The sequence below is a fragment of the Cyanistes caeruleus genome, chromosome 5 (assembly GCF_971803275.1).
Source record: "Cyanistes caeruleus chromosome 5, bCyaCae1.hap1.1, whole genome shotgun sequence".
NCBI lineage: Eukaryota > Metazoa > Chordata > Aves > Passeriformes > Paridae > Cyanistes > Cyanistes caeruleus.
The window spans coordinates 39,794,952-39,816,802 of record NC_141705.1 but is presented as its reverse complement, the minus strand read 5'-3'; the positions used below and the strand labels follow the sequence as shown (position 1 = coordinate 39,816,802).

Below are 21,851 nucleotides of genomic sequence, written 5' to 3'. Positions count from 1 at the left end.
TAGAAGACGGTGCATTTTCTTCCAGCTGAGTTTCTCTAGCTTGAAAATACATATAGCACAGGTAAGAATTTGAGAGATAGATTGTGTTGAGCAAAAAAAAATTACCATGAAGTCCAATAGATCCTGCTCAGTATGTTGTTAACTGGTGTTTTCAGAGGCTAGTGGTGAAATATAACACCCTCTGGAACAATCTAACATGCTCAAGTTGTTGCTGAAAAGGAATTAATGGTAGCAGGAGACAGAATAATACCTCTTCCCCCTCAGAAAATGTTTCCTCCACTATTTGTTTACATGCTTTACTATTGAAGACTCATCACAGTCATAAAGCTCTGACTCAAATTACACACTAAATGCAGTATTTGGGACCTCATACTGAATTAATTGGAAATATAAATTACGTCAGCTTTTCTTGAGTTTGCCTTTGTGGACTTCAAGATAACTTAAGGAATTCAGTGGGAAGTCTCATTTGTGCCATTGAGTAATTCAGTATAAGCCTTTTTAAAATTCAGATTTTGTTGTAGGGTTGTTTGCTTGTTTTTTAATTCTGGTCGATTTTGCTTCAAAAACAAAGTTTCATGCTTCAAAAAATGAATTTCTGAACACATACCTGTAATTATTGCATTTGACAACTTAAAACAGAAGTAGAGGTATTCTGATGAAAGCAGTAATGTTTTAGAATACTTTTTCAGGACTGAGAGAATGCGGTAACTATGTGTTCATGTGTGTTCATAATGACCTCGGTATTTATAGGAGCTTCTGTCTGCTTCCTCTCCACGTGATTCAAGACAAAAAAAACATTGATTTTGAAAATCATTAGTCACTGGCCTGCCTCAAAGTTTCTCCTAAAAGGTGAGCCCAAAGCACGTTCTGTAATTTTGGACCAGATCAAAAACTTCTGTAATATCTGCTATTACTGGAAGTATATAAATCACTTCATACAAATACTTCAGCAACAAGGAGTGCTTGAAACCCAAATTTGATATCTTGATTTGACCTGGATGTTATTTCAAAACTGAGGGTACTTTTAAATATATACAGCATTAGCATGTACAGTAGCAACATACAAGATCTCAAATAACAGCTGCACAACAGATTAGATCTCATTACCAGTGTCAAGTGATACCTGAAAGCACAAGCAATTTCAGCAAAACTACAAAGCACCATTAATAGAAGAATGGCAATTAGGTCATATTTTGTTCTGCCTAGACAATTCCCACGTTTTCTTGTATGTCATTTTTACAGTCAAGTCCTCAGTGTCCACAGCCCTTCTCTGGCCCCTTTTTCTGAGCATAAGACAACATCAAGAATAGTTCTACACTAACAAAAAATCAATTCTGAAATATACTGGGGGTTTTTTGCCTTCATTTTATGCAGGATATCAATTGTTACATAAAGCAGTTAGTTCAATTACATATAATAAATTTGTGGTTTATATTAATAGTATTCAATCAGTTTTATTCATAAATGTTTGAACTAGCATCATTATTTCTACTGAAATTACAAAGAGAAAAGCCTACGTATACATCTGCTAAGTGATCAAACAGAATAATTTATTACTATTTATTTGCTTGTGGTATGCCTTGAGATATTACAGCCCACCATGAAGGCCTCTTGAAGTACCTGCTTTGAAATTTTACTTTATATGGGAGGAAAACAAGATTATTTATTTTAGAAAAGAACACTGGAAGAAAAACAAAAGGAGACAACATTTACAGCTAACACAAAATTATCTTGATACCACAGGAGACATTAACTAGAGAAAGAAAACTCTTGAAAAATAAAAGAAGAACACTGCTTCAGATTTTGTTTATAGAACATATGAACTGTATTCCACACCCTTTTCAGCTTTTGTTTGGCTCCTTCATCTTAGGGTTTTGCCTGTCCTTTCAGAAAAAGTTAAAAATATCCTTCCCTGCCTAAAAAAAGTTTTGCTGGAGAAAAATCCTTCAGCATGGGACTGGCTGAGGAAGGAATGCAGAAAAGCAAAACAAAACACTAAGATGGAACTGTATCACTTTTAGGATACAATTTTACATGGTGTGGCCAAAGCAGTGGAGGACTGAACTATCTGATTCCTTCACTCCCTAGCTCCCAAAACCTAGCTAGAGCTAAACTTTCTGCTTCATCCACTTGTGCCAGAGGAAGTAATTTTGCAGGTTCATCTCAGCACACATTATCGATCTAGCTAAACTGTTACAGAATATAGCAGACAAATAATTAGGAGAGAGATGCTACAGCACCAAAAATTATCCCTCACAATACGAGTGAAAGCAGCCTATACCCAGAAAACCACAGTGGTCTTGCCAAGAGGTAGAACCTTACAGAAGCCAGTAGCACCTTCATCTCCTGAGCTTGGCAGATACGTTCAAGGCTGAGAGCACCCTCTCACACATATTCTATGTTTGTTATTGCCTCAGCATCTGACCTTCTGAAAGGGGAAAGAGATTTTTTTTTCTTTTTGTTCCATTGCACATAGTTATTTACATTTGGCTGTCCAGTTTAATGTGTATCCATTTTGTCAGATAAAATGAGACTGTCAAAAATAAATCCCAGACTACAAGAAAGCGCGTATATGTATGTAAACATATACAGATATAAAATTATGTGCATATTAATACCTTTAAAACAGCCTATGTTTCTTCTTTGCCCTTAAGCTGGTTCCTCTTCTACTGCTTGCATTAAAAATAGAATTGCTGGTATTTGTCAGGAAAATTTCTAATCAAGTATGCCAATGAAAAAAAATCCTACCTGCAAATGCTAATGAAACAAGACTGATAATTAATTCCAAAGATAGGCATTCATATTTAAACAAAATGCAATTGCCTAATTCTTTAAAAAGAAACTAATAGAATAGTTTGTTCAACACCACAGTGAAGATGATTTTTTAATCCTGTGTTCAAAGTCTTACATAAGTGTTTTTAAATACTATTTGAAATCACAGCTAGAAAAGTGCACCCTATTAGTATCTTTGATTATTACTGTCCTCTTTTTAGGCCAAGGCTGAGGACACGGATTTCCCTTATGCCTTCTCTCACACCTTCTCCAGCCTACTTACTACTTTTTCAAAAGTTCCTCTATGCTTAATAGAGAACACTGGTAGACAATTACATTTAGAAAATGAGACCTCTTTAATGGTGATCAAATTCAAATATGACTTAAAGGATATTTTGTTAACTATTGTACATTTTACATTTTAGCAGTGTTAGATACAAACTGGCTTGAAAAGAAGCCTTGTGGTATTGCCATGCATAAAAACTGTGGTGCTGTGACCCCCCTGATGGCCTGCCCAACCTCCACCTCCTAGCCTTAACATTTCTGTGTTCCTATGACTCCAATTTCTGTTACACAAATAAAAAATAAAAAAAAACAAAACAAACAAACAACTTTGAATTCTGTGTGGAAGCTTTGAATAGGATCAATTTTTCCATCATTGCAAAGCCAAATTTTCTTCACTGCCATTTTGAGTGAATAGAAGTCGGTAACACATATTCTAGCAGCTGCACAAACTTCAGTGAGAACTTGACATTTCTGAAATCCACCACTTCACTACAATTAGGGACAGAGGCAACTCCACTGGGAATAGCAGGTATTAAACTGAGATTAGGTTCCATATGTACAATAAATAGTAGATAAAAAAGGAATGAAGAAACCATGAAAAACATCCTGTCAAGTTCAATTGATAGGGTCATGCAAGAGGTTAAAAATTCCAGAGGCACTTTTTAATTTAAATTAATGGCTAAGTCTTTTAATGTCTCCAAATAACAAATAATACTATAATATTTTAGAAGACAATTTCCTTCAAATACCATTACTCAGCTATGTATAATCTTTCACTCATTAGATAGTTATGAAAATAATTTGGAAAAAAAATTTGCTGTTTTGCTTTCTATTTGTTCTAGGTGTTTGAAAGTGTCTGAGCTGGTGAAAAATTATCTTTTCCATATTGTAAAATGGCATAATTTTGAAGTTACAAGATATTATGTAACATAATAAAAAAATAATAATTCATGCAGTATAAGAGAACTTGAGAATTTGAAGTATTTAAAGAAAACTCTGGAAAAAAAACAGGTTTATTTCTATTTGGAATAAATATTTGCAGCATTCCTATGTCACTTTACTAAAGAAAATTAAAATATTTTATTATAGTGTAGGTGAATACTTAATTGAAGAGATATTTTTTGTGGAATCGTGTGTGGAAGATGTGTTGTGAGTGCTTCTTGGGTACAATTCCATACACGGATCTGGTTCCATGTATGTGTGTCCATATTAATTCTTTGTATCCTGGTAAATCCAGACTTGGTACGAGTAGTAACATCTCACAAGCCTTGCCATAGGCAAGCAACACAGGCCTGTGGAGAGGGGCTGTCACATTTGCTTAACCTGGGGTCGGCGTGGCTTGTGTGGTTTCAGCTCTGTGTCACCTCGCTTAGCCATAAGAGCACTCGTCTCTACAGTAACTGGGTGCCACATTCAATTTGGTTTGGTTTTGCTTAGCTTAGTGTACTTTTATAGCATTATATCATTTTTGTTAATGCTGGTGAGATAGGTCAAGCTGACTGAATTCAAACTCTCTGGTGATAAAATGAAATGGAACTACAGTTAATCCTCAAATTTATTTCAAGAGTATTTATTTTATCTTCATTACAGAACCTAGTATTGTGCCACATTGCTTTGGTTTTCTGGCCACACACCATACAAAGAAGTAGTAGCTGGTTTTAGATTTTATTTTTCAATATGTAATAAAAGCATCTAAGTTTTGTTAATGACATAGAAGAATGAACCTTACTCTAGAAATCATCTTCCAAGACAGCCTCATAGCTTTAAAAAGGGCCTTCTCCACTACTCTGCTGCAACAAAGAAACCTAAATGATTTCTAATCTTATATAATCTAACATTTTCATTAACATTCATATTAAGGCAATGCTTAACATAGCATATGGAAATTATTTTCAGTATTCAAAAGTCCATTAAAAATATATAACAAAAAGCTATTCTTATGTCTGGAGTTTTACAACTCTACAAAATAGTCCCTCAGAGACACATCAAAGTCTTATTTGGAAGAACAATGTTATGCTTCCCTTAAAACAATGTTTGCAAAAACCATGATAATGCTTTAAACATGTCTTTAACCTTATTGCATTGCTGTATATGATAAAGGCTTATATCAATTTCTACCTCTATGCACTTAATCACGATCTAGAAGTACAACATCTAGCGATATAATCGTAGCTAATTTTTGTGTCTCTATAGATGCTATATAATTCTGTTCATTTTTGTAAGCTGAACTTGTATCACAACCTTTAAAAAAGAAATTAAGGTATTTCCTAGTGTTTTGCTGCTGCAGCTGAATTAGTTTATCTCACCATCACAATGTCCTAATATCTCCCATTTTCTTCCTCCACCTTATTTCTTGGCTGTGCTCATACTTCTTTTGCATGAGTTATGGTCTGACCCTTCACTTAATCAATTCAGATCACACAACAGGATTGGGATGGGATGTGGAGGGTGAATATTTTTCTGCTGACTTAGTAAGTGACTCAGAGGAGAGACTGTGAATGCTAGGACACTGCAAGAAGGGCAGTCAGATAACCTCAGGAAGCAGGATCAAGTTATTTTTAGGAGCAGTAAGTAATTTGTTCAGATAAGCTGCATCACAAAATCACACTTTCTGAAAGACTTTCAGGGAAATAAAAATCTTATTCAATGGTCAAAACTAAGATACTATCAGACAGTCTGTCTTGATTATTCATTTCATGTTTATTCTTCTTGCTTTCCATGCAGCTATTTTTTTTTCTCATATCAATTCACTACTTTATAGTTTAAAACTTTAAGCAGTTTTTCATCCCTTTTTCATTTGATAATAACTAAAGTGGCTGAGTGCTCATCTGCCCAATGATCAAGTACAAGCAGACTAAAGCAACAGCCTGTAATTACTCAAAATGAAGATACATTATGGACTAGTCAATTATAAAAAGAATTTAGGACAAACTTGATCTTCTGTGCTGCCATGTTACTGAGTTTGGAGCAACAACTTTTAAAGCAAAGTCAGATTTCAAGACTGAATCTTAAATTTGAGGTAGCTAAGAGTTAAAAATTATCAGTTCTTATCTGGATACAACTAAATATATGGATATTACCTTTAACATACTCTATAAAAGCTCTTAACATCTTTCTTCTGTCTGCTAACCCTGTGGTTTGGTCAAGATGTTTGTTTGTACAACACACACTTGTCCTGAGACCTCTCTGGCATCCAGAGAACAAATACCTTGCAAAACTACACCACAAATCTTTATCTTCTTCTGAGTCCTGTGAAGCCATAAGGCACTTAATAGAAGTGGTACATTTATTGCTGGGTTTGTAAAAAATGCTGTTATCAGCACCCATAAACAAAAGGTGCTGGGAGGTATTTTGGTTCCATTGATTATGTCTTGACCACACTACTTGCCACTTGTGTAAAGCACAGACCTATCAATGCGTGTTAGCATCAAAAAGATTATCCATGAATTCTCCATTACCAAAATCCTTCATAAATCTAGAAGCTACTGGATATCAGTGGTATCTGCTAGAAAGTTTTCTGCTATCCCATGACCATTAAATTGCACTAATTTAAGTACAGCATCCAGATATTTCAGGCTTCAAGAATCAAAATACCACCATTTAGAAAAAGAAAGAAAGAGAAATTAAGACTCAAGGAACAGGCTAGTCTTGGTACTTACGAAAAGCTCTATAGAATTCTTCTAGAGCTAGGTGCTTGTCACTGTTATAATCATCATATTTCAGCAAATCAAACACAGAGCAGTCAGACGGTTCCTTGCCAAGCTCATCCCGTTTTATTACCTGACAAGAAAATTATAACCATGAAATTACATTTGAGCTCTTAGAGTTCTCTGGTATAATTAATTGTTTCTAATAATCATTTAATAGATCATTTTAAGGTTGCTGTGGGGCAATGAACTGCAACTGTGTAAAGTCAGGGATTTCCAGTTACTTTGTAATTATTTATTACACTTTTAAAAGTTAATACCCTTAGGACAGACTCTCTGAAATTACACAAAAGTTTTTTAGAATATACACAGCATATATATATAATGGAGATAGACTGAAACGCTATAAAGACAGTGGGAATTTTAAAGGTGATTTTCCTTTATATGTACACATATGGTGACTAAGAAACATTCAAATATACCTAAAATATCAATTTCCCAAGTATAAATGGCATAATGTCTTTTTCCTCTAATTTCTAACCACAGAAACCAAATGCAAACACTCTCAAAAATAGCTAATATAAACTCTTACTACCCTACTAATTGTATCAAGTTCTTACAGGCTTTTGACAAGCCTATTACCTTACCAAAATCTGTTGTATAAGTAGCTGACCTGAAAAGGCTCCTGTTTCTCAATGGGGACACATACAATTCGTGAATGGATCAAAATTAATGGCTGTCAGATTTTTAACTCAGTTGCACTTACTGCAGACAAATGTTCTTTAATGTATGCACCATTCTGTTTTAGGTCTGTGTATGTTGTAGACATCTTAGATTCCAGCCAAGGAATTTTTAAGATGCTGAGAGTGATTTAGAATTGCCATATTACATGAGGCATGGATTAGAAGCACTACCACACATCTGAAAGGGCCCAACCTAATGCAACATTTCATTGTAACATTGCATAGTTTACAGTTTATTTTAGGCAGAGAAGAAAAATATAACTATAGTTAATTCCTTGGTAAAATAATTACACTTCCAACCCTCTATCAGTCTCCTATGATGACTACAAAACTATTATTTGCACAAACATCTTCCAGAATATCTTCTGGAAAACAAGGGATACAGGGGCTTTTGTGTTTCAGTTGTTCTGCAAAGGAATTCATTCACTTACTATTATTGTAAACACAAAATACTTAAAAGAATAATAGGGTATAACAGGAGCATTAGAGGAAACAAAAAGACAAACATTTTATGCTACCAGGAGTCATCTCCTACATAATAATACAAATGCATTATAAAAGATAATCACCTTGTTAGTACATTAGAGAGTATGAAAACCATTTAGAAAGATAAGAAAAATCACTACTAAACCACCTTTTGCTATTATCAATTAAAAACACATACTATGCTACCTGAATATTAGTGCTAACTACTTCCCATCCTTTAAAAGCCTTTTTATTGAGTTCACATTAAAGTGAATTAAGAAAATATGAAATTGTGTAGATCTTGCAGCTGGTACATAGAGGACAAAAATGTAGTCTGGGAAAAATTAGTAACTCTAAACCCATTACAGTTATACAAGTACTAAATATGTAATGGTGTGTATTGGAAACTTCAGCAATCACTGAAATTTCAAGGCCATGAACATTCAGTATAAGAAGCATTGTGCCTCTCATTGCTTCATTGTTTTAAGTGCTTGCTTTCACTATCTCCAATTGTACAACTAAGCATTAAACTTTATACCTAAGGTTGAAGAAAACCTTTTTTTAAATCTCCAAAACACCTAGCTTTATTGTACAACATTTTAAATTTAAAATTAATGTTCTCAGCTTCCATTCTTTGAACTAAAATCTGTTATCTGTTCAAATTGACCAATTATAAATTAAAAGCAACATATTTTTAAAAAGAAGAATCATAATTTAAAAAAAAAATATTGGATAGAATGATTCTATATTTTAAAAGAATGATACTATAGACAGTTACATTTTATCACTCTGGCAATTATTTAATTTTTTCTACACTGAAATTATCATTTTGATTACAAATAAAAGATTCAATGTTTGATTTTGTACAGACATTTTTTGCTGGTGATATACTTTGGAATTCCTTGGAAAATACACTCACTGCTGATAAACCTCCAAACAGTGAGTCTGTAAGGATAGATTTTAGAAGGCACACAAGTGATTTTATGTGATGATTAATCTTAATGCTGTAAGATCTGTTCCAACCTGAATTCTTTTGTTCAGGATCTAGCCATCTCCCAGTTTTCCAATGGGACCTGTGACTCAGATCAGCTCTGTGATCAGAAGCAAAATTAACCTTCATGGAGCTTTTGGGTTGTTGGTTGGCTTTTCCTTTTGAAGGGGAGGGAGACTAATATTCTATCACATGAGATACAACCCAGAACCAGGTACATCTTAGGGTTTGGATTTTGAAAAAATACCTGTTTCTGTAGCCAATTGAAGTGCAGATAAACTGTGGCATGAAGTTACAAGCCATATGAGACTCCAGCAAAGCCAATATGACTGCCTGACAAATTAAGTTTGCACACTTCCTTATGGAAGTTTTTTGCAAGACATTAATTTACTTAAAAGTGTAGAATAAGTAGAATAAAATTCCATGTATATGATACATCATTGTGTAATCATACTTGTGTTTCACAGATGATCCAACATTGTGCCTGACATTTTTGATCCTATTAATCTATTAATTTCTGTCCATGGAGAAAAGTAAAATGAAAGGAAACTGTTTCTTAAGCCAATTCTTTAAACACAGACTGTCTACGCTTTAGTTAAACTAAAAAGTGATTTGTTAGGGAGGCAGAAGAAAAACTGGCAAAATTTCTATCAAGTTACAACCTAGGAGCAAAATACTTACTCTAAAGGTTAAAGCCTGATTGTCTGAGCAATTTTATAATTGTGCCATACAAGTCAAACATGGATTATTGTATTTCCAACTTTTAAGTTGAAAATTCACACCAGAGAAGGTTTGCAAATATTTATGCCCACAATTTTTAGTTTGAATTTGCATAAAGACAATGAAGCATTTACATTCAATATTATAAACTGATAAAAGGCAAAATATAGAGCAAAGCTGTTCACAGTTCATTGGGAAACCCCCTAAATACTGAAAACTTAGAAACTTATCTACATTTTCAAATTAAATATGTCTTTTCCAAAAAATGAAATTTATACATTTGAAATTATACATTTGAAACACTGAGGAAGGATTTGCATTTTCTGGAAAAGGTTAAATTTCTAAAAGATAAAGCACAAAATTATCTATTTCCTATGAAATCCTATACTGTTACCTCAGTTCAGAGCCTCTCAGAAATTGTCAGTACAATTCCAAATTTTAGAAGACTGGGAAAGGTAATCTGATTAAAACTAACAAACTGCACATCAGAATAGATTGTTTCATTCCTTTTAATCTGATTTCTGACAGTCAAAATGAAAAATCTGCAGTTGTTATGAAACTAGACCACAAATAACGTAACACATCCTTCATTAATCCACTTTACCTGAAGTGTTATCGGTCAGTGGTTTTTTGCTTGCCTGTGATTAATGGCCTTTTTTTACCTCCCTAAGGAAAATGATACATAAATACAACTAGACACAAAACCTTCCTTTAAATCAAATATGGTCACTCAGTTATCGCGTGTTCATCTTCCCTAAAAGCAAGTACATCATCACAACAGTGCCACTCAGTGCTTGATAAAACACCAAGTACATCAAACACCAGACACTGTGAGAACTGTGCTCCAAATTAATTCTGACTGCATAAGGGGGGGTTCAATTACTTGTTCCACCATCTTCCACGGCAGTATAACTTTTTATAAATTAGAAGAATTGATTAATTATGAAACCAGATTGATAATAAAGGTTGGTAAATTGTTCCTTGCTTTAGCTTCCCTTAATCTAATTAAATCAATATTCTTAAAATTTACCACCAAGTTCTGTAGGGCAGCAGCACCATCCTCTATTTGGTGCCTATAGTAGCATGATACCTTTGATATATGTAAGGATACAGGACTTGTGCATCACAGAATGACCCAGAGATCCCGGAGCAAATGGATATCTGACACATCTAACCACCTACAAAGGCATGTGCTCAATTTCATTTAAAGGTATTACCTCAATACCATCCCAAACTAATCAAGTTACACAGCTCAGACATGAGACATCTTTATCCAAACGACTCCAATGAGAGGCACATTTCCCTGCCTTTCCAATTCTGGACTTAGAAGAGAAGACCTAATCTGACTCGGAAGATGTAAATGTGTCCTTTGGTGTCTGCAAACATAATGTTATAGATTCCTGGCTCACAGTGTAGGACCAGAATAGGTATTAGGGCCCCATAGATAGGCTGGATCAAATTCTGCACTCAGAACTAAACCTGGAACCACCAGCACTCTGAGCCTGGGGCTCTGGACTTAACCAAGATAAAACAATGAGTGCAAACAAAATCCTGCACCATTATACTGTGTGTCCTCTTCCTGCTACCACCAGCCCTTGAACCTTCTCAAGGAATGAAGCTTGCTCCTGCTTCCTTCACAGCCTGCAAGAATATAATGGGAAATGCTGCTACTTGAAAAAACCAAAGGTACCTAAGAAAGATCAAGATGTTAGAGTTTGTGTGACGATCACAGTGTTTGTAAACTTTATCTCATTACTAATCCCTGAGAGAGTCTTAATTTTCCTCAACTTTAAAGTTTCATGCCAGGTTCTTATTTTTATTTTGAACCTAGAATTGAATATTGCACATGTTTAGTTTTTCCTGTATTAGTGATAGTAAAAATTGATAATGCAACCTAAATAATAGGTCCCTAAATAATAGCAGAAAATAAATAGAACTAACACTGAACATGCAAAATTTTCTTATGACTTTTCTTATGTAACATGTAGTGAAAACCAAAGCCGATTAAAAACACAATGAGGAGACAGACTCATTATCCCTTCTCTGAGTTCCAAGCCCTCCAAATAGCCCTTAATATCAGCAGTTATTAGATGTAAAATCAGAAGTCATGAAGGTAAAAATTTAAATGCCAAGGTCCAACTAAGTATTTTGATCAGTTTAAGAAACAAGGTCTGACAGAGAGATGCAATTGACATAAGTTGTGCATCTGCAACCAAGGCCCATGAAGTATCAGCTGGTTTAAAGTGCAGAAGTATTATCATAATACAAAAATGAAACCAAACTACCTTTGGGGTATTTTGTTTTTGCAGAAGTAAGAATTAGTTTTTATAGAAATGTAATGTATTTACATTTGTCCTATGCTGACCTAGTAAGTAAAATATATGCAGGTATTTGAAATTGCAGATATTAATTCATAAATAAGGATAATAACTTCTTCCTTTGAATCTAAAAACTGATCATTGAAAGGAGGGAAAGGGAGAGGAAAATTTATTTTTATTATTATTATATATTCAACTTGCTTTCAGGCTATGTCACTTCCCCTTTCTATAGAATTTTGCTTTCTTAGTTCACTATTGTAAGAAATAAATAACAATAAAGAGTATCTCTAAGCCTAATCAAGTATAGATTATTTCACTTCTTCCTTCAAAAAGGAACTTGAATTTCATTCCTAAGAAAGATGAAACATTTTTAGAGCCTATGCATCTTCCACTGATGGCAACCAGAAAAGGTTTACTGTTTATAAAATGGCACTTCCACCACAGTAGAATAACTGCATTCATAACCAGAAAAACACATTTTATTCCCATGCCTACCCATAACACCTCTGCTCTTTTCCCTGTTCTACACGGCAAAAACAATATACAGTAATCTAACAGCCTACAGTGATAGAAACACTGGTATTTCACTTACAAATTTTTATTAAATTCCAGTTTGGTTTTGCATAAGATAAAATAGATAAACAAATGATTTTGTTAACAACTGAATATTCATAGCTAACTAGAAGATTCAATTCTCTTCCATTATTTTGGATTCATTTAAAATGTGTCAAAGTGCTTTAAAAACAAACCAAACCCTCCAAGGAACAACATCACCTTACTGGAAACCTTGTAGGTAGATCAGAAATTATGAAGATGATGAGAATCTTACCTATTTCATAGCTCACAGTTTGCAAAGATAGATACTCCCTTTGGTTAGTTCCTACATCTCAAAACAAGAAGTGGTCTAAAATGTTAAATTCGTAAGTCCTTTCAAGATCAAGCCACATCTCACTTGCCAAAATAGGATTTGGAAACTAAAACATTCAATGAGTCAGACTCAGTGATTAAAGCAGTCAAGGCAGAGATGAATTTATATTGGAAAAAAAAGTCCATTTAGCCTGCATGGAGCTACATAATCCTAAAGGTTTCCTATTACAATTACACAGTGTATTGGAGGTAAATTCTTTTCTAGCTGCAATTCTGTATTGGACAACAAAGCCATGAAAAATATTATGCCTTGATGCTAGAATGCTTTGTTTAAACCACAGGAAAAACAGTCTGCCAAATTTTAATGTATTGCTGTCATACTTGAAGTATTTAGAAAAAAAATTAAAAAACAAAACCAAACCACAAAGAAACCCCCAAAAACAAACAAAAAACTCCCACAAACAAACAAAACCACAAAAAACAAAAGAAACAAAAATACCCCAAAACCCCCCTCACTTTTCTTACCATTAGAAATAGGCTTTTATTTTTTTTCAATAGAAACACTATTTTTTTGCTCTTTTTTTTGGAGAGAACATTTGTTTCTCTTGCTTCAAGATGCAAATTCACTAACCTTATGACTTTTGATCCAAAACACATCAATAAAACTGGAGTGTTGCTGTCACCATTTTCAATCTCCAACTGATTCATTTCAATTTTACATTAGGTAGGATGACTATATGGACACCTATGAGATAATAAGTGCAGTCCAAGGGCCTGATTGCACAGCAAGATTGACGAGATGTAAAATTTAAGATGCACTATAAACTGAACTTCAATATTCGTTTGAATATAAATTAACTTCAGGAGTCCTTGTTTTCTACAGCAAGTAGGTTGCTTTTCATACCTCCTTAATATGATTACATTTAAAATGCAGAAGCCATTATTTATGACAACTCTGCAGATTTCAAAATTTTGACTGTGAGCACAACTGAGAAAAATTCTCCTAATCCTAAGAACATTTTCAGGAGTATAGTAATGTCTCCCTGAGGAGGGTTGACCCTGACTGGATAATGAAAGTTTCATGGGCCAAGATAAAGTGAGGGAGAGATCACTCACCAATTACCATCATGGGCCAAACAGTGAAGAGAATAATGAAATATAGTTTGCAAACCTATATATATGTGATTCCTGTCTATGTTACCTCTTCATATAGTATATTCACATATAAATTATTATTTGTAAGATATATGCAGGCACCAAAGTCCCTTAAAAGTTGAAATTCTGAAATATTCTAAAAAGCAGCAGGAAAAACAAATCTTAGAAAAGTACAGAAAGATATTTTTGAATTACTAATTTGAAATTGTGTATTAGTAGTTGACACAATACCTATATTTATAATCACCCTCTGGTCCTTGAAATTGCAACTAAAATTTTAAAAGTTAACTGTAATGGAAATGATAACTCCAGCCTATTTCATCACTCTGCCATGTAACTTAAAACAGAGGGCAATGATCAATGTCCACATCTAAAAAATCCTCCTTTTAAACTTTTAATTGGCTGCCTACTATTAGACTCATTAATATAATATATATATATATATATATATATAATATAAGTTAGCCATGATTAGGTTTCACAAACACAGACTTCTAGTAAATCAAAGTACATTTGCTCCATCAACACTCTTTAATAGAATCAATCCTTTTAGGTAGATTAAAGCTAGTGCTGTTATGCCTACCAGAGCAGCAATTACTGGTTTAGATCTGTAATAAGTTAAAATTTGCAATTTAGAAACCCCCATGAACTCTCATTGCAAGATTTCTTCTGTATTTCTCTAGCCCTAAGATAAAGCAACTGCTTTATTTGCTTATTTATTTTGCTTATTTTTTTATTTATTTGCTAAAGCAAATGCTGCTTTAGTATTACAGAAGTTATTTACCTCATTATTTTAATAATTTTCAATTTCTAAAATACATCTATACAGTTGGACTGGATGATAGCAAGGAGTTGACAATAAAACAACTCATGGTAACAGCAGTCTAGAGTGCTCTAACACACTGCAGTATGCTTCAAAGCCTTATATGCAAATTTCAGCATAAACACTATGGAATTTCTGAATAATTCAGCCATTCAAAAATTCTCAAATGAAATTTTCCACCTCAGAGACTCACATTTTCTAAAGTATCCTAAGACATGATATTCTCAGTCCTGAAAAAGACATTTGAATAGTCACTGTGCTATAGAAACAAAAACTAAACCATACCTGAGATAACTCGTTAATATCCACAAGTCCATTGTTGTCTGAATCGAAATAATTGAACATTTGATCTACAAGAACTTTCTTTAACGCCATTTTCTCACCAACAGATCTATCTTTTGCTTGTGTAATGTATCTCTGGTTTTGTAGATCCAGTAACATATTTTTCACTTCAGTGTATTCAGTAGGTTTGCATTTATCCCCTGAAAAGAAAACACACAAAACAAGATTATTTGGAACTTGATTTCCTATTAAAAGTTTAAAGGTGAGCAAAACAAAACCAAAAACTTGAAAAGCAAAGTGTATTAACTTCTTATAGCACTAGAAACAGAGTTCTTTTAAAAGAGCAAAAATTAATTCTGTAGTAATTTGATTCATAACATTGTTTTGTCTGGACTTCAAATTATTAAAAATTATTATAAAAACAAATTTGCAGTTTTAGATACTTTCTTAGACAAGGTTTTCTGTTTATAGAAAGTAAGGAAACTATCAGTTTCCAAGCCTCTACTTTTTTTATTTATCATTCTGGAAAGGTGCATCCAAAGATTTATTAAAGTTTTATCTATGGTAAAGCTTCTCATATAAATATAGAAATGTAATGTATGCAAAAAAAACCCTGAAAATATGATAGAAAAATATATGCTATATATTTCATAATAATATTTGACTTCAGAAAGCAGAAATTACTCTTGAGTGCTCATAAGCTATCTCTTCCTTTTCATTTATTGGACATAGCAAGCTTATTTGAAGAATAAGTGGGATTGCCAAAGGAAGGAAAAGGATATCTTTGAAATCTGATTTACTCTTTTCATTATCAAGTCTTCTATAAGTGGAAAATGTTACAGAAATATCCTGCATACAGTGATTACAGTCAGTACTTATTTTAAACCAAAGAACAAAATAATGTTTGCCTGGTGTTGTCTTATGTCAGTAGCTGCATATTTTAAATTGGATAGGGCTTTAAAAGGGTTTGTTTGGGTTTTTTTTATTAAGATAACCTTAGGATTTTAAAAGGGTTTTTTATAAGATGAGACATGTAAATGTGTACCAGCATAATACCAAGAATTTGTTGCAGATGTATATTTGCAGTTAGCCAATACTTTACTTCAAGTAGTGAATTCAACACTTAGAGTGATATACTGATTAGCAAAGAAAGCTATTTTACAATCTACTTTTTAGTCACTATTCTGAAGATTCAAGGATTTATGAGAAACAACTATTTACCTCATGGAAACTGCGTAGGCAGTTTTATTTTGCAAGTGGATCTTTTAAGAAACATCTAATTTACATGTATTGGACTGGAATTCATTATTTTGGTATATTTAATGGCATATGCATCATTACGGTGACACTGTGAATACCTCAACAGCCATTACAAAATGAAGAGAGAGAAAGTTTCTAAATGCTTCTTACTCTCCTAGAAAGACTCAGTTCTAGAAGAGAAGGATTTATGCTGGAAATTAAATCATGGAAGAAAAAAGGTTTTTTTGGACTCAAAACCACTCTAGCCTTTTTTGTTTTGGTTTTTCTAAAAGCCACCAACTGTTATGTAGCTATTTAAGTAACAGAAATAGACAAACCCAAACTGTATTTAACTGACAGCCGAAGCTATGCATAGTATTTGCATATTTGTCCTCATCTGCCAGGGGCACGAAGATTGAGGCCATACAATTTGTAAGAGTTGAGTTCTGCATGACTGCTTCTCAGGGGTCTAATGCAGAAATACTCAGTAGGGAAACATGTTTATTCCTCAGGCATTCTGAAGCTGCACTGAGCAAACCTTGCCATCTGAATAGGTGCAGGCTCCAGGTGGTGGGGAGGGAAAAGAGCACTTAACTTGAACATACTCTAATTCATTTGGGCGAACTCCAAGAGACTGGGCCAGAAAACAAGCATCATCTTTGCCTCCCCTAGATAACTTTTCTGGCTGTGGTGTCCTCGAAAAGACAGCCTGGCCTCACTCAGCTGCAGGTGATGACAAACACCATTTTCCCTGCGCTCATGGCAGGGCTGGGATGACAAGACAAATCCTGTTTGACAGAGTACTGCTCAGAGCTAGCTGCCACATTCAGATTTTAGCCCCTGTAAATGATCAGTCTCATTCTGCAAGTTCAAAACTGCAAAGAGCTATTCTTCAGAGATAGAGAACATAGTAAAAGAGTTAGCTTCTTAATAATATCTGTTAAATCACAGATTTGTCACAGTAGCATTGACAAGTTGCTTCATGTCTGAGTTTAAAAAAGAAACTCACAGCGACAATTTTTTTCCCTTGAAGCACAGAACCATGTGAACCATTTCTCCCTTTAATGATTGCTCAAGAATTGAAAAGAGATTCTCATCTCTACAAAGGCAATAATGATGCTAATGTTCATTTGAATACTGAAGATTATTTAATTATAAACTCTGGACAACTTTTGTGCAAATTGCACAAATATTTCCATGAGTGATTTTACAAGCCATGTAAATTTAGAGGAAAAACAATTAAATTTATGCATCAAATAATCATGAAAAACATTGCAACAATTAGTTGCATTTCCTAGTTTTAATTCAAAATACAGTTTATGGAAAAAAAGTTGTAAAGGAAGTTTGATCGCAGTCCAGGAAAGATATTTGAATGTACTTTAGACTTTCACTTTACATCTAAAACTTAAGTTAAAATAAACTAATGTATTCTGTAACAACTCCTGTTCAGCGAGAAAATAATTCAGAAAACACATTTTCCATAACATTTAGTTTTTTTGTATACTTCTTCTTGCATAGCAGAAAGTTCTGTGGTTAGTATAAGTCATATAAGACAGTGACAGACATACATATTGCATGTTTATAAACTATTTATAAATTTTCCCAGAAGAGAAAAATATTTGTATAATTTTTTAATATAAAACATCAATGTTGCCTAATACAAAATTATCTGAGAGACTGCTACTGCCACTTGGGTACTTCCTTTTAGAAAAGCTTCATTCAAAAGTTAAGCAAAGCAATCTGTTAGGACTACTACATGTATATTTTGCTAAAAATAATATTAAATTACTATGTAATAGAATATTATTTGGTAGTAATATTTATTAATGACTATGCAATTTAATATGATTTAATAATAATATTTACTACTAAATATTACTATTATTTTAATAATGCCTTTAATCCCTTTAAGCAAGTGAGAGATGAACCTTCAGTTTATGATCTTAGCTAATGACAGTTCTAGTAAAACAGGTTTTTGCAGCTATACTACATTAAAACCTTTTCATTTTATATATAATTGAAAGTAGTCTTTACAGCAACATATGGAATTTAAGGACAAACATGATGGATGGATGTTACTGACAGATAAGGGAAACAATGAGAAACTCCTAGAGAACACAGGGCACGATTTCATTAATGAATTGTTCTCTTATTGTCATGACTGCCTTTTTACTTTTGAGGAAATGTGAAGCTGATGTTTAAATTACAAGAATGAGACTCTGTTTACAGGAGACCTCCCTCAGGCTGGAGCAGCAGCGCAGAGAAAAACTCAGTGGCTTTATTTATGTTCTAATTTAGTAAGCATTAGTTGTGAAATAGTTGTCTCAGTGACACACAAATGGTAAATGGGGATTAAGTACGTCGGCCTTTATTGAGAGGAAAAGTAATTTACACTTAACAAAACTGAGAAAGACGAACTACTGGGAATATACTACAATTATATTACTTCCAAAAAGGCCTACTAAATTCCATATAATTAGCCACATACATGAAAGGGTAACCTACTTGCACATAATTTACTCAATTCAGCTTTCTAGTATTTTTTTTCTTTCATTTTTGAATGAGAATTCCTAAAAGAATAAATAGTTATTTTCTGAAAAATTCCTAGAAAGTAATAATAGAACAAGAAAACACAAAATTTGCTTTTCTGGTTGCTTCATTCATGTAAAGGACCATTTATACTACATAGTAGTTTATGTCAAAAAAACAAACCAACAAACCACACCAAAACAAACAAAAACAAAACAAAACAACAACAAAAAAAAACCCCAAACCCCAAAAAACTAAATAAAAAGACTCTGCTATGATTTATTTCACAAGTTCCCTGACATTTTCTTTGCAATCACAGAAGTTGTGCATAAACTTAAAAGTAACAAAACAAACAATGGAATTTAAGTGCAGGTCTCCAGTTCCATATCTTGCACTCTCTGAAGCAATTTCTAAGGTTTACTTCATTCAAACTCAAAAATAGTAGAAAAATGGAAACATTTGCTGTTTCCTTCCATTCAGTTGAACAGTTTTGTAGCAGTACCTCTGTTACCTAGGAAACAGCTGAAAGTTAGATTTTGAGTGCTATTGTCCTTCTAGACAGTACTGAATAGTGGTCTCTGCCTATAACAGAAAAAAGAAAGTTGTTTTTGACAGTCTTGTGTAATTTTTAAGAGAAAAAAACCCCACAAAATCAACTAATTATTTATAAAAATATGTGAAGGGAATATACACATTCTTAACACCTGCAGAATTAAAGAATTGGGTAAGACAAAAATCCTTACATCCAAAGTCAGATATCAGATTCCTGTATTTTGTAGTTTTTAGAAAAACACTAATATACACAAGGAAGAAAAGAATATACATATTTAAAAAAACACAATAAACCATTTGATTTCTCTTCTCAGTTTTTTCACCACATTCAGGGTTAATACTTTAGCCTTTCTTTGCCTGAGCCACTCCATTTAGCAGGAACAACCCTTTTGTCAGAAAGCGAATATTCATGGATGTCTATCCCTACAAAAGTCATCAGCTGCTGAGATAAAATTTGATTCTGAGCTATGATTTTGCACTTAGTTTTAGCTCTATCTATTGATAGTTTTTTATCTATATAGCACAAATGGTTTCCACATCCTTCTAAAATTAAAATAACTTTGAATCTTTCAGACATGGCAACTAGTTTTCAGTCAAGCACATCTCATATGAACAGTTTTAAATAATCCAAAAACTATATACACATAAATATTCACTGCAAAATCATAAATTATATTGCATGGAGCAAACATGAGAAATTAATCCAAGAGATATATGTACACACACACACATTCATGTACACATACTACACATCTGATACCTATTCAATTAAAAACATAACATAAGGGGTAACTATAAGGTCTTCATCCAATCAGCTATTTCTCAACATCTATCCATAGATAAAGCATGAAAGTTGTAATCTTACTCATAGCCCTAACAAATGGAGGGGCACTTTGGACCACTAAAATTGATTAGGTTTATCTGAAAGAAACTTCAAGTTCAGATATCATTTCACAATATCTTATTTTTCAATATAAAACTCATATCTTCTGAATCTAGTGGTCAAAATTTTGACCTTTATTCTTTGGTCTCCCTACTGAGAAACAATCTCACCTGCACATAGAACTGAATGTTGACCTATGGCCCAGAGTTTGAGATGGGTGGAGAGGAAGGCTTTACACTCAAAAGCAAATTAACACGGATTAACATCAAAGCTTTTCCCTGTTGAAGCTATGTTCTAAATAAAAGAATTTGAGAATTTTCAACCATTTTTAAAACACATGAGATTCCAGGCCTGCAAATTTTGGCCTGACAGCTGCTCAGCTTTACACATTCAGAGTGACTAAGAAGAAAAAAAAAAAAGACATTTTGAATCTGTGTTTGGCTTCTGGGTTTTTTGTGGGGGTGGAGCTGGGTAATTTACGCAGCACTCAATCTGCAGATGTGCTGCTTTATGTCCTCTTGTGTGGCATCCATGCTTCCTAATGACATATATAATTATCTAAAGCTAAATTTGGCATTACTGTCAAAGTCAAGATACTCAGGTGTTAAGGACTTCAATTACTCGATTCTGTTGTGCAAATATGTCTAAACAGCTACAAAAATTTTTAAGAATGTTCAATAGTGTTCTCTATTGTTATGGGATACGCATATAAAAATAGTTCCAAATTAAACAAACCACGCAACTATCTGGAGACAGGCAAACAAATAAAAAATTTTAAAGTTATATCTGTCACTGTCCTTGAAAAATACTTCTAATTTATTACCATAGCTGGTATATAAAATAGAAATTGATCTAGGTTTTCAAAACCTTACTTGTACTTTGTAAATAAGGAATAATGCTGTCCTTTCTTCAGATACCACCAGTTAAAATGTTCTTATCCATTTCAACTTTTGAAAACTAAAAATCATAAGACAAAAGTAATAATTTCACTTCATTCCACAGATTGGCACAACTCTGGTATCCAGACTTATCTGGAGACACACATAAACAACTTTTCAGCGCCTAAACAATCAATAGTTCAGATACACTAATCAGATCTGCCTTAGAGAAATGCTATTTAGGTTAAGTAACAGTAGAAGCTGCAATAAATTTGCATTAAGATTAACCAAAAAAGTAACTGAAAATCAGTTACAAAAGTACTGAAATCAGCTTTTGGGGTAGTGATCTGTGTTGCTCTTCTGGTTGTTAATGCAGAGTAGTTCTTATATCACAGATCTCTTGACAGAAGAAAATAGGTCATATAAATTTTCACCTTCAAGATGGCATTTGAAAGGTACAGCAGTTTGGCAGTAATGAGTAAAACATCATTTTCCACAGCTGAGAGAGCAGTGAATGTGGGGGTTGTGTGGACTGCATGTTAGCATCACAAACACTGGAAGCAGTGCTAGTCTGTAACTGCAAAATCTCTTCTACAGGACTGGCCCTGTTGTGAAACAACTCAAATCCACACCATTCTCATACAGTGGTATCATTTCTCAGAACTTCTCGTGTCTTTCATGCTTACTTTGAGATGTTATACC

The 21,851-nt window shown here is 33.5% G+C and overlaps 1 protein-coding gene across 7 annotated transcripts in view; it reads right to left on the bottom strand.

Moving 5' to 3' along the window:
* Positions 1-21,851, bottom strand: part of FSTL5 (follistatin like 5) — a 380,792-nt gene that overhangs the window by 112,421 nt on the left and 246,520 nt on the right. For all 7 annotated transcript variants that reach the window (XM_086888378.1, XM_023924904.2, XM_086888377.1 and 4 more), the window contains 2 exons: positions 15,072-15,268; positions 6,717-6,837 (listed from right to left, as the gene is read on the bottom strand). In XM_086888378.1, the coding sequence (XP_086744504.1) occupies positions 6,717-6,837; positions 15,072-15,268 (318 nt within the window). The remainder of the gene's footprint in view (positions 1-6,716; positions 6,838-15,071; positions 15,269-21,851) is intronic.